Source organism: Mytilus edulis, chromosome 1 (genome assembly GCF_963676685.1).
Source record: "Mytilus edulis chromosome 1, xbMytEdul2.2, whole genome shotgun sequence".
Lineage (NCBI taxonomy): Eukaryota > Metazoa > Mollusca > Bivalvia > Mytilida > Mytilidae > Mytilus > Mytilus edulis.
The window spans coordinates 86935313-86947920 of NC_092344.1; the positions used below are offsets into that span (position 1 = coordinate 86935313).

Consider the following 12608-nt stretch of genomic DNA (forward strand, 5'->3'; position numbering starts at 1 on the left):
TAAGGTAAATTGTATGGCCTTCCAAATACCAATATAGTGTGGCCTAGGCCATTGATTGACACATTAAATTCATCCATTCGGACTGGGACAATTTGGGTGAACGTTTGTATGTAACGACCACTGCTCACAATGTACTTTTTAAAGACACTTAAACTATGGGGTCACCAAAGGTTCTCAACACCTTAATAAAGTAATTCGAAAAATTAATCAGAAATAACACGATGTTTTGATTTATATCAATTATATAAATCAAAACATAAAGGTTATTCCTGGTTAATTTTTCGAATTATTTTATAATTAAAGGCGTTAAGAAGCCTTTGGTGACCCCACAGTTTAAATGTCCATCGAGGTACGTCGTGAACAGTGGTCATTACAGACAAACGTTCACGTAAATTGTCCCAGTCAATGGAGGAATTTAATGTGTCAATCAATGGCCACAGCCACACTGTTTTGAATTTCATTCTACATTAATTGCCGAAATCTGGATATGGTGTATAAATTTTTGCACTTCATGTTTGCGGTATACCATCTTTTTCTTAAGATATTGTAAAACTCAAATAATTCAAATCAACGCTTTAATAAATAAATAAAAAAAGCTTGACCAAATAGCCATTCCACGTTGTTTGTTAGACAGCTTTATAAAAAGCAATGATTCAAGGTCAATTCATTTCTGTTTATCAAAACATCAACAAATTCCGTGAAAACGTGCATTGAGACATACTGTAAAGATAATAACGCAGAAACAATTGCGAGGTTAAAAATGTGACGTCAGATTATCTTCATTAAATATACTTATAAAGAACATATTAAGCACTGTAGACTAATATAACAATACAGGTTTGATTAAAGAACAATGTGTATTGAAATTGTATCATAATAGTATCAGACATTCAACATCTGACCCTGGCATAACGAATATCATATGTCATGCATTGAACTATATCAACGTCAATATATTTTTGTATACGTATAGGTCATCCATTTGTTTTTAAAATCAGAATAAGTATCATGAAGAAGGCATATTTGAAGAAAGTCTGTAAGGAAGAATTTCAGTTTCAGTCATTTGGATTTGACCATGATTCTCCTCGACTGTTCGTGGTTACTGAAGTAAGTGGGTTGTCTTTTCTATCAAATTCTATATTTTAAGATATAAGTTATTATTAGTGTGGGTGCGTAACAATGTATTTATATATATATATAAAAGGTCAAAGCATTTTGTACATTTCAGTATTTTAATCGTCAGTTACTTCTACTTCTTTTCAATTTTAATCGTGCAGAGTTTAATGACAAAATCTGACTAGGCTAACTTTACTCTTACGGAAACTGGGATAAATTTATAATATACTAGTCGATGGAAGCATTTTATACCATTTCAACAAACCGTTTCTTCAACATGAAAACATGACATTACTCAGACAACACCGTTTTAATTCAATTAAGCAGAGAATAAATTACACTTTATGTAGGCGAATTCAATTTTTTTTAAATGACATCTTATAAGTGATATGTTTTTCTCCCATTATCCCATTAAACGCAAAACAAATCTTTTCAGGTGACTATTTAATCGTTAAGCAGTTCCATAGTTCGCATCTTTTAGATTGCGATTGTAAATTTTTAATAATACATGTAATCGGATCTTTAAAAGTTAAATTGCATGACTATTGCACGAATAACTTGTATATTAAATTAGGTAACATTATTTGAAAGGTTTCAAGTTTATTTCTTTATACATACCTGTCAACTTTTGAAAGTGCCCATGGGGGTTTTAGTGCGCGACAACAATTTCAAAGGTTACAATTCTTTGCGACGACTATTAAAGCGTGTGCTGTTTTGTGGTCTAGAAAAAGTGTCATATTTGTAAGACGAGCTTACATGCCTTTTACTTAAGTTTATTTGCATGATTCTAGTTATTATATATCAGTAGAAAAGATGAACATGTAGCTACAAGACCAGGAATTAATTTCATGTGTAAGGATATTAAATAATTTTTGACTTTTCCAATTTAAAATTATGCACAAAGAAAGACCTTTATCAGGTTGGGAACAACACCTAGGGGTATCCCCTCAATGTAAGGACATTAAAACCCACTTTTTAAGTAAAAATGAGCACAATATATTCATATTATTTGAAGAAACTTTCCCCAAAGAATTGTACATCTTATGATCTACCTGGTATAATATGGTCAACACATGTCAAAGAATTTTGGTATGTTCTCGGCCTAAGCCTCGGTCACACCTTAACGGATAACTCGAACGGACGCCTAACGGATAACTTTTTTTTTCAATCCGTTCATGTCCGTTAGACGTCCGTTCTTATCCGTTAGACGTCCGTCCATATCCGTTGCATGTCCGTTAAGCATACGTTTATCCGTCGGCGTCCGTTCTGTCCGGTGGAAAATTTTAAGCATGTTAAAAACTTTGAACGGACGTCCAACGGATAAATTTCCCTTGAACGTCCGTTAGGCGTCCGTTTTGTACGGTACTCGTCCGTTTCGTTTCCGTTTTGTATTCGTTACGTGTCCGTTATACATCCGTTGGAGGTCTGGAAGATAAATTCACCAACGGACTTCTATCGGACGTTTAACGGATAGAACGGATGAGAAACGGACTTCTACCGGACGTATAACGGATAAAACGGATGATGAACGGATTTGAAACGGATAAATGCAAATTGAAAATTTCGCGTCAGAAATGCAAATTATTGGTATGTCAGATTTCTTAAGGTTCATGAATTCTTATTATTCATAATCGATCTTAGAGTATAGGCACGTCTTCACAATCAAACAGTTCTTATTCAGGCCAGACACTGCCATTTGGCGGAATTTTGAAGATTAAACCAAAACCAGTTACACAGAAACATTTTGAATATATATGCGATTTACATGTATTATTATTGTCGCCTTTGATTTTTCCGTCTAACTTGTTCATCCGTTTTATCCCGTACCCGTCCGTTAGGTGTCCGTTTTATGCGGTACTCGTCCGTTGGGTGCACGTTCGACATCCGTTCTGTCCGGTACGTGTCCGTTTCTCGTACGTTGCATATCCGGTGTGTGTCCGTTATCATGCATCCGTTACACGTCCGTTTTATTCGGTCAGTACATCAACGGACTCCCAACGGATAACAATTTTGTCAACGGACAACTTTTATTTTCATCCGTTAGGCGTCCGTTAGGCGTCCGTTCGTGCTATCCGGTAAGGTGTGACCGAGGCTTTATTTATCATGTATATCTTCTTTATTTTTCAAAATAATTGGATCCTACATTTAGAAAAGTAGTTCTAAATATAATGTCAGAATTTCCCATTTTTAAGTTAAAATAAAAATCTACATTTTTCATTTTTATTTTTCACAGAAGTAAAATGACCCCTTGACTAAGGTAAGTCCCTCATTTAAGGGATTCCTCGTGTGGGTTTTTTTGTTTTGTCCATGTTATTCTTCATCTGAACTTATTAAAAATTTACTAAACCTTGCTGATTTTTTTTTTTGTGGGATAGATAAATTGAAAACAAAAGAAATTGAAATGCTTGAAATACTAAATATACAAATGCATAGCAATCAATGACAGAATAGAGGGAACGCTGACATTCTGTGAAGTTTTGATGATGAAAAAAAATCCATTTCTTGTTGACTTTATAAAAGTTCCGTAAAAACATTTCGAAGTTAAATACTTATAGTAGCAACACGTGTTGTGATGTATGCTATATCAACATAAAAGGGGTTTTGTGGGTCGATTTCTAATCGGGAAGTGCAAGCTTTACAGAACAACATTTTCAATGTATTGTCTTGAACGGTATTGGAGGATTTTGAAGAGGTTATGCGATTCATTTTGCAAAATGGTTTTTACTAATTTTAGACTTTTATTATATATATTGCCACAAGTTAATTGTTTTCTGTTTAGTATTAAATTATATTAAGATCCATTTTGTTACATCTTGTGATCAATTTTATTTGGCAATCGCCAATGGCAGTCAGCAGGGTTAAAGAATATCAGTTGTTCGACCTGTTAGTCAAATGCGTTTTGTTTAAATATACTTCTTCACTTTTTTGGTCTTTTGGAAAATGTTGTTTGTGCTGTATTTAGACCCTTCTACAACGAAATTTGTTTTACATGCACACGTATAAAAATTGCGGTTTTTATCCAACGCAATCATAGGTTTGAACGTAATTTTCAATTTAGACTCGTTTATATTTTTTTTGTTTGGGCTTGTATCATATTTTCCCTCCGGTTTATATAATCCGTTCATCCTATATTGACTCTTAAAATTCAAGAGTCTATCTAAAAATGAGGGTACATTTTATATGGCCTTCAAAATACCGTTTCGATCCCTAACATCACTGAAGAGACATTTATTGTCGAAATCTGGATCTGGTGTACAAAAAATATTAACACCTTATGTTTGTGGCATAACATCGTGGCCACAAGTTAATTGGTTTCTGTTAAGTATTAAATTTAAGTTAAGATCCATTTTATTACATCTTGTGATCAATTTTATTTGTCAATCACCAATGGCAGTCAACAGGGTTAAAGAACATCAGTTGTTCGACCTGTTAGTTAAATGCGTTTTGTTTAAATATACTTTGGGCCCTTCTACAACGAAATTTGTTTTACATGCACACGTATACAAATTTCGGTTTTTATCCAACGCAATCATAGGTTTGAACTTAGTTTTCAATTTAGACTCGTATGTATATATACATATAAATATATAAGTATGTCTGAGTCAGTGACAACTCTACAACAGATGTATCCATCGGATCGCCATCAATGATGGTGATACATGGCTGTGTACATTATGTATATACAACTCGTCTAAGCATCAACCCAACAATGTTAGATCTGTAAATTTGCTTTCGCAAATTTTTTGTTCTTCCCTCGCCGGGAATCGAACCCTTGCTACTGTGATATCGTGACACCAAATCGCCTGCACTGCAGTCGTCCCGCTAGACCACACGACCGTGGCCGTGTGTTACCTTTCCTCGTCAGTTTTAATCTAGCGGCGTACTACATAAAATTGAGAATGGAAATGGGGAATGTGCCAAAGAGACAACAACCCGACCATTGGAAAAAACAACAGCAGAAGGTCACCAACAGGTCTTCAATGTAGCGAGAAATTCCCGCACCCAGAGGCGTCCTTCAGCTGGCCCCTAAACAAATATATACTAGTTCAGTGATAATGAACGCCATACTAATTTCCAAATTGTACACAAGAAACTAAAATTAAAATAATACAAGACTAACAAAGGCCAGAGGCTCCTGACTTGGGACAGGCGCAGAAATGCGGCGGGGTTAAACATGTTTGTGAGATCTCAACCCTCCCCCTATACCTCTAGCCAATGTAGAAAAGTAAACGCATAACAATACGCACATTAAAATTCAGTCCGAGAGAAGTCCGAGTCTGATGTCAGAAGATGTAACCAAAGAAAATAAACAAAATGACAATAATACATAAATAACAACAGACTATACTAGTATTTAACTGACATGCCAGCTCCAGACTTCAATTAAACTGACTGAAAGATTATGATTTCATCATATGAACATCAGGCACAATCCTTCCCGTCAGGGGTTTAGTATCATACCATCATAACATATATGAGAAGAACATAACCCGTGTCATGCCAACAACTGGTTTTTGAATAAATGTATTTAGTTTCGATGCAAAGACCCTATAAGTGAATCAATATTAACGCCAAAATATGCAATCTTTAATGACCTGATAACAGTATCGTAACTATATCCCTTCTTAATAAGTCTATTCAAAGGTTTTGTTAGTTTTTGAGGTGAATACTGACACCTTTGTGCTTTATAAAGAATATTTCCATAAAAAATTGGATGTGAAATACCTGAACGTATAAGAAATATGCATGTTGAGCTATATTTACGAATGATGTCCTTATACCGATGATAAATTTTAGTAAATGTTTTGACTACAGTACATATATAGTTTTACTGTGCGTATTGTTGTATGTTTTTTTTCTTCTACATTTGCTAGCGGTATAGGGGGAGGGTTGAGATCTCATAAACATATTTAACCCCGCCACATTTTTGCGCCTGTCCCAACTCAGGAGCATTTGACCTTTGTTAGTCTTGTATGATTTTTAGTTTCTTGTGTATATTTCGGAGTTTAGTATGACGTCCATTATCACTGAACTAGTATACATTTTTGTAAAGGGGCCAGCTGAAGCATGCGGGAGCTTCTCTCTACAATGAAGACCATTTGGTGGCCTTCGGCTGTTGGCTGCTCTTTTGTCGGGTTGTTGTCTCTTTGATACATTCCTCATTTCCATTCCTCGTTTCCTTTATAAATGTCGTGCGTCATCAGCTCTTTCCGGAATTTTCCTTATCAGAAACGCTCAAACCTAGACATTTGAAAGCCAGAGATGTATACATAATTAGACGCTCATGGAGAGATATGATCAAATCCTATACATCTAAAATTTATATTTTTTATGAATAAAATCGGTAGCAAGTGATTACGTTTTGCATGAATTTGATAACGTTGTTTTCATTTTATACAGCACTGGGTGGATACCTCTGCTGGTGAACTATAAGTTCCCGAGAGTATCATCAGCTCAGTAGCCAGTACTTAGGTATTGACATGTTTCATAACAAACTATCTAAAATTGCCCGTTCATAAATTTTGAAAATATACAGAAACTAAGGTTTAAACTCCCTTTTTAGGTCCTTTTTGGTTTATAGCTTTTTCATGTGTTCGGTACTTAAACATTCTTGCCTGTCAAATAGTCAGAATTTGAGCGTACATGTACCTGATGAAGGTAAATCCTCCAGAAAGCATGAAATTGATAACGTGTTGTTTTCATTTTTTTTTATATTGATTTTGTCATTATATATTAAGGAAAGACAAAATTTAATTTCATGTAAATGAAATATTGGAAAGAAATAGCATCAAATTTGAATGCAAATTTCAAAAGATATAAAATATAAGAGTAAAGAGATGTTGTTTGTTTGCAATAAGACAACTATCCATGCACTAAAGTTCTAATGAGGTTAATGTTTAAAAATCAATTTATAAATAATAAATTATATTTTTTCAGTAGCTTCTCGGCCTAATAAGTGCTCAGACTGTCTAAATTATTCTGTTCAGATTCTTGTAAATTTCCTCTTCGGAAGTTTCAACGTTGATCGCATGTTAATAATGTATATCTAATATTTTTTTAGAGAACATAAAACTCTTTTTATTAAATAAATGTTGATATCTTTGTATTTGAAATCTATACTGGTTATATAATAGAAGTGTGTCATTTAATTTTATTGTGTTTTAGTGTGGTCCAAGACTGCTGTATCCAATATGGACACTAATTTGGTTATTCTACCACTTGTTGTGGTTTATTCTGGAACCTTATTTTATTTATGGAGTTGATGGGTCATCAGAAACTTCTAAGTATTTGCTATACTTTACTAACTGGGGATACATAATCCTCGGGTTTTCTAATTTGATGGACGCCATATCAACTGTTTATGTTCATTATAAAAGACCAGAGCTTATAAACAAAGAATGTAGATTTAAAGGTAAGTGTAAAAAAATCACATAACAACTGAACTCAAACCAGGCTTATAGTTATGACATTAAACAAATGTTGCCTCTACAGAAACTTGTCACTGAAAACGAAAAAGTTTGAAGGACAAATTAATAAAAAAAAAAAAAAGGACTGAAAAAAGTAACTCCAAATCCTGGTGTAAAATTGGTTATGGAACTCGGAAGCCCTAATATATATTCACATTTCAATACTTTTTTTAGAATTATAGCATAAAAGAAATACAGTTCGACGTATGCCCAATGTAAGGCGAAACAAGAATGTGTCCCCAGTACACGGATTATCATTGTCTATGTTCAGTGGACCGTGCATTGGGGTCAAAACTTTAATTTGGAATTTAAATTAGAAAGATCATATCATAGGGAACATGAAAAGTCGGGAAATTGTATCATCCAATATTATGTAATGAACTATATAGAAATTTTCACATATATTTAGTGGTTTACTTATAGAAAAATGACGCCAGTGAGTAAATAAATAAATTTTAATGGACGATTATACAAGATCGTTATTTTCAAATATAATATGTCATCTTCGCATTTTGTTTTAAGATATACCTAGTACGTCAAACGATTGTTCCGCTGTGACAAATTGCGAACCGTGAGTCGATATTTGGGAGTTTCAGTTATAGGTCTCTCATTAAATACAAAACAGTTATCGCCCCCAGTTTTCGATGGGGTTCGTTTTGCTTAGTCTTTATTATATGTTGTGTTTTGTGTTCTATTGTCAGACTGTGTCTTTTTCTTGTGTAGTTGCCATGGCGTTGTCAGTATATTTTTGATTTATGAGTTTGAATGTCCCTCTACAACTGATATTTTTGCCCTTATTTTATCTCAATTATAACACGAAAACATAACCATTCCCTTTGTAGCAGATATTTCGATGGAATAATGTAATAGATAGAAAATTCCGCGTAACATCATCCAAGACTTTAGCACATCAACAGTTTGGCGTCATAGGTACGCTTCCGGCGTCAAACGTAAAACACCATAATGGAATAAGATTTGACAAGCAGAAAAGGTGAAAATGCTACTATTGCGTTTCTTACAGAAATGAGATCTTAAACCAATATTTTAATCATTCACATGGCGTTTTAACTTAGTTACAGACAGGTAAACCGTTGATTTAAACCCATAGAAATATAAGGATGGGTCCCTTTGTAAATATTTAGTGGGCCTAAGAATAGGAATGAAGTTTGTCAAATCCGAACAAAAACATGACTATGTTAACACTTCTCCGGGTTTTGTAAATATTAGAAATGTTATCACCTTACGTTATTAAGTAATAATTTATTTTGATTTCTTCTATCCAGTGTATCATCAACTCCATTTCCACCTAATGTTATTATAATTTTGGATGTAACACGTCTTCTGATTGGCTGACGTTATTTTGTTATGAGCCCATAGACATAATTTAGTCATGTGACCGTGACGTCATCAACGTTTTTTCATGGTTTTCTACGGTTTAAAATGGAACTTAGAATTAAATTATAAGAAATGACTGTAATATTTTTTCTGTCTATGAAGAAATAACATAAAAAATGTGGTGCACACTGTTAAATAACTCGCTACTCGCGTTATTCAGTGTGCACCAAATTTTTTATGTTATTTCTTCATAGACAGAAAAAAATATTACAGTCATTCCTTAAATAATAAAAAATATATAAAAAAGAAGATGTGGAACGATTACCAATGAGACAACACTCCACAAGAGACCAGATGACACAGAAATTAATAACTATAATAGGTCAACGTACGGCCTTCAAAAATGAGCAACGCCCATACCGCATAGTCAGCTATAAAAGGCTCCGAAATTACATATGTAAAACAAATCAAACGAGAAAACTAACGGCCTTATTTATGTATTAAAAAATAACGAAAAACAAATATGTAACACAAAAAAAGACAACCACAGAATGACAGGCTCCTGACTTGTGACAGGCACATACATAAATAATGTGGCGGGGTTAAACATGTTAGCGGGATCCCAACCCTCCCCCTAACCTGGACAGTTGTATAACAGTTCAAAGAACGAACTATAAACATCAGTTGAAAAATCAAGTCATTTTTAACTATGCTTCATTTAATGTTATAAGCGATTACTGGAAAGAAAAAAATAGTGTTTTGGTTATTATTAAAATTCATTACTGTAATAACTGATAAATGTTCCCCTTGACTATTTCAATATCAGAATAGACCAGGAAAACGATATTTAAAGAAATCATGGTTATGTTTAATTTGTTTATTTTAGATGATAGGCTGCCTTGGTATATACGGTTTAGCTGGTTTCTTTTCGAGACTAGTAACACAATCGCTATAACAGTTACTATAGGACTTTACAGCATTCAAATACCAAGTAAGCCTTATAATTAACTTACTTTTGTTTTGAAAAATATATAGAATCAGTTGTTTAGTTAACGCCACAAAGACAGAAAATTTACACCACAAAAAGACGTCTACCGTAGTGGTCTTTATAAGAGAAAGTTGAGGTGCTCAAGTTATCCTTGATGTTTTTCCTACCGGCAAACTTGGATGAGCATTATATTAAATTTGTATTATAGAACAAAACAAAGATATCATGGATGACACAAAATCAGTACATCAACAGCAAGAAACACACAAAAAGCAATTGGAACAAAATTTTTGTTGCTGTAATTGTGTTTTGTGTGTATGTGTGCTGTCAAGCAATATCATTTTTCAAAATATTAAAAAAAAAAAAAAAACAAACCGGTGCGATATCATTAAATACATTAAAATACATGTATATATCACTGCAATCTATAAAAGGTGCGGTATCATTTACAATACATTTCCAGTATACATAAATTGGTACTTTGTGTCTATGGTTTTTTTCAAGTTATTTTGTGGCCTTTTGTCAATCTGATTGATCAAGCTTTCCTCAACCCTATCATACTGTACTTATTTTTTGTATACTTGATAATTGGATGTTTGTAGATAGTTTGAATAGTTTTAATGGATTATTTATTAAGATTGGTTGGTTAAAAATGGTGTCAGTACATTGCGATGGTTGATTATATATACTTTCTTAAACAACATGTAATGCTGGTATATGAAGCCAAGGTATATGAAGTCAAGCTAACATTTCGTTAATGTATAGAATTATATAAAGTTGTATTGTTTTGTAGCTAACGATGCTCCAAGTATTGAGTTCCATGCAATTAATACTGTTTATGTAGTACTCAACCTATTTGTAAGTGCCAAACCAGTGCGAGTACTTCATTTAATATATCCTATGTCTTTTGCTGGAATTTACATATTATTTACAGTCGTGTATCAGCCAATGGCAAACAATGCTGCAATATATTCAGAATTAGACTGGAACGGAGAAAGTCAAACTATTGCAGCACTATTTGTTACTGCAGCAATTATAGTACCTCTGATACATATATTACTGTATGTATTTTATGTTACGAAAACTATAATTCATATGAAGATCTGCAGAAAAAGAAAAGTAAAAAACTTGTACCACCTGGACATTGGGAGTGAAATCTCAGACAAACCTACTGATTCAGATGACGATGAAAGTATCGGTAATGAAACCAACATATCAACAGTTTCTGATGGTGTCGCTGAAACAAATACCGAAGTTAATAGTGAAGGCCGCAGTAACAGTGTACTAAAATCTGAAATTGGTGGAGAGAAAGAAATCTCAGAACTAAATTCTCAGCAAGTTGATCAAGAGTTTAATAAGGGCGAAGAAAAAAACAAATTTTTCATTTGTGATATAGACTACGAGAAGGTGCATCCATGGACGATAAATTGGAAATTAGGAATAGTAGCTAAACGATAAATATCACAAATTCAAAATATCAGGGGTATTCGTTTATAGTTGCAAACATAGTAGTATCACAATGACGATCTAATATTTTAGTAATATTTACTTGTATGTTTGTCATTTTGTGTTTTTGTATTTTGTGTTTTGTGGGTTTTTTTGTGTTTTTTTGTGTTTTTTTTTTTTTTTTGCTGGTGTAGCTTTTTGTATTTGAAGTTGTCTATATTGTTTCACACTTTTTTTACCATCCAATAACCACGTACATGTAATCATTAACTATAAGTCATATAGTGAGAAAACTGACCATAGCAAGAGAATTATAGTACAATATGTGTATGTCTAGCTAATAACGTGGTACTTTTTTGCATGTAAGAAAACTCATCATAGATACCAGGATTAAATTTTTATATCTACGCCAGACGCGCGTTTCGTCTACAAAAAACTCATCAGTGACGCTCGAATCAAAAAATGTTTAAAAGATTTAACATGTATAGCAATATAATACAAAAATATTGTTATGAGCATGCATGTATAGAATGGTATATCTGTATAATTTAATATATAAAGATATATATAAATATGGATTTATGTCAAAAGACGGAAAATTGGAGAGAGAAAGAAATCAATAATACAGAGAAAATTAAAAGTAAATAAATGAATATTTAGAAAACAAAAACACAAAAAATAAAATACAAATTAAAAAAAAACGTAAAAAAGGACAAAAAAAGGGGGAAGAATTTTACTTTTACTTAGATGATGATGTGTGTGCGATCATGGTTTGTTATCTAGACAATTTGAAATCTTTCCGAATTTTGAATAAACTCGAAGACATTTTTGAAAATGGTTTGGTTTTGCTCTAGAGAAAGAAGACAACTACCCGAGGTTAGTAGTTCTATGTTAGTTTTACAATAATTTGGAAGCCAGCACAGACTTCCAAACATTTTATTTCGTATGTCTGAATACAATATACATTTAAAAAAGAAATGATAGGTATCTTCACGATTAACACCACAGCGGCAAGAAGAATCAGAAATAATATTGACCCTATATAGATCATAGTGTAAGGATGATGCAAACCAACGAAGTTGGGTCAGTTTTCGAATTCCGAATCCATATTGCTTCGGTACAAACCTGTTACTCTGATGATAACGGTTTTTATACGACCGCAAAAATTTTAATTTTTCGTCGTATATTGCTATCACGTTGGCGTCGTCGTCGTCGTCGTCCGAATACTTTTAGTTTTCGCACTCTAACTTTAGTAA

The 12608-nt window shown here is 33.2% G+C and overlaps 1 protein-coding gene across 2 annotated transcripts; it reads left to right on the top strand.

The window, feature by feature from the left end:
• The first annotated feature begins 822 nt into the window (after positions 1–822).
• On the top strand, positions 823–12330 carry LOC139515185 (protein rolling stone-like). 2 transcript variants are annotated; one of them, XM_071304751.1, is made up of 4 exons: positions 823–1107; positions 7282–7528; positions 9805–9909; positions 10700–12330. In XM_071304751.1, the coding sequence occupies exons 1-4, from the start codon at positions 1009–1011 to the stop codon at positions 11362–11364; spliced, it is 1116 nt and encodes a 371-aa protein (XP_071160852.1). In that variant the 5' UTR covers positions 823–1008; the 3' UTR covers positions 11365–12330. The 2 variants fall into 2 exon arrangements, with proteins under 2 accessions (XP_071160852.1, XP_071160860.1); XM_071304759.1 differs by having other exon boundaries at positions 989–1107; positions 10841–12330.
• The last annotated feature ends 278 nt before the right edge of the window (positions 12331–12608 follow it).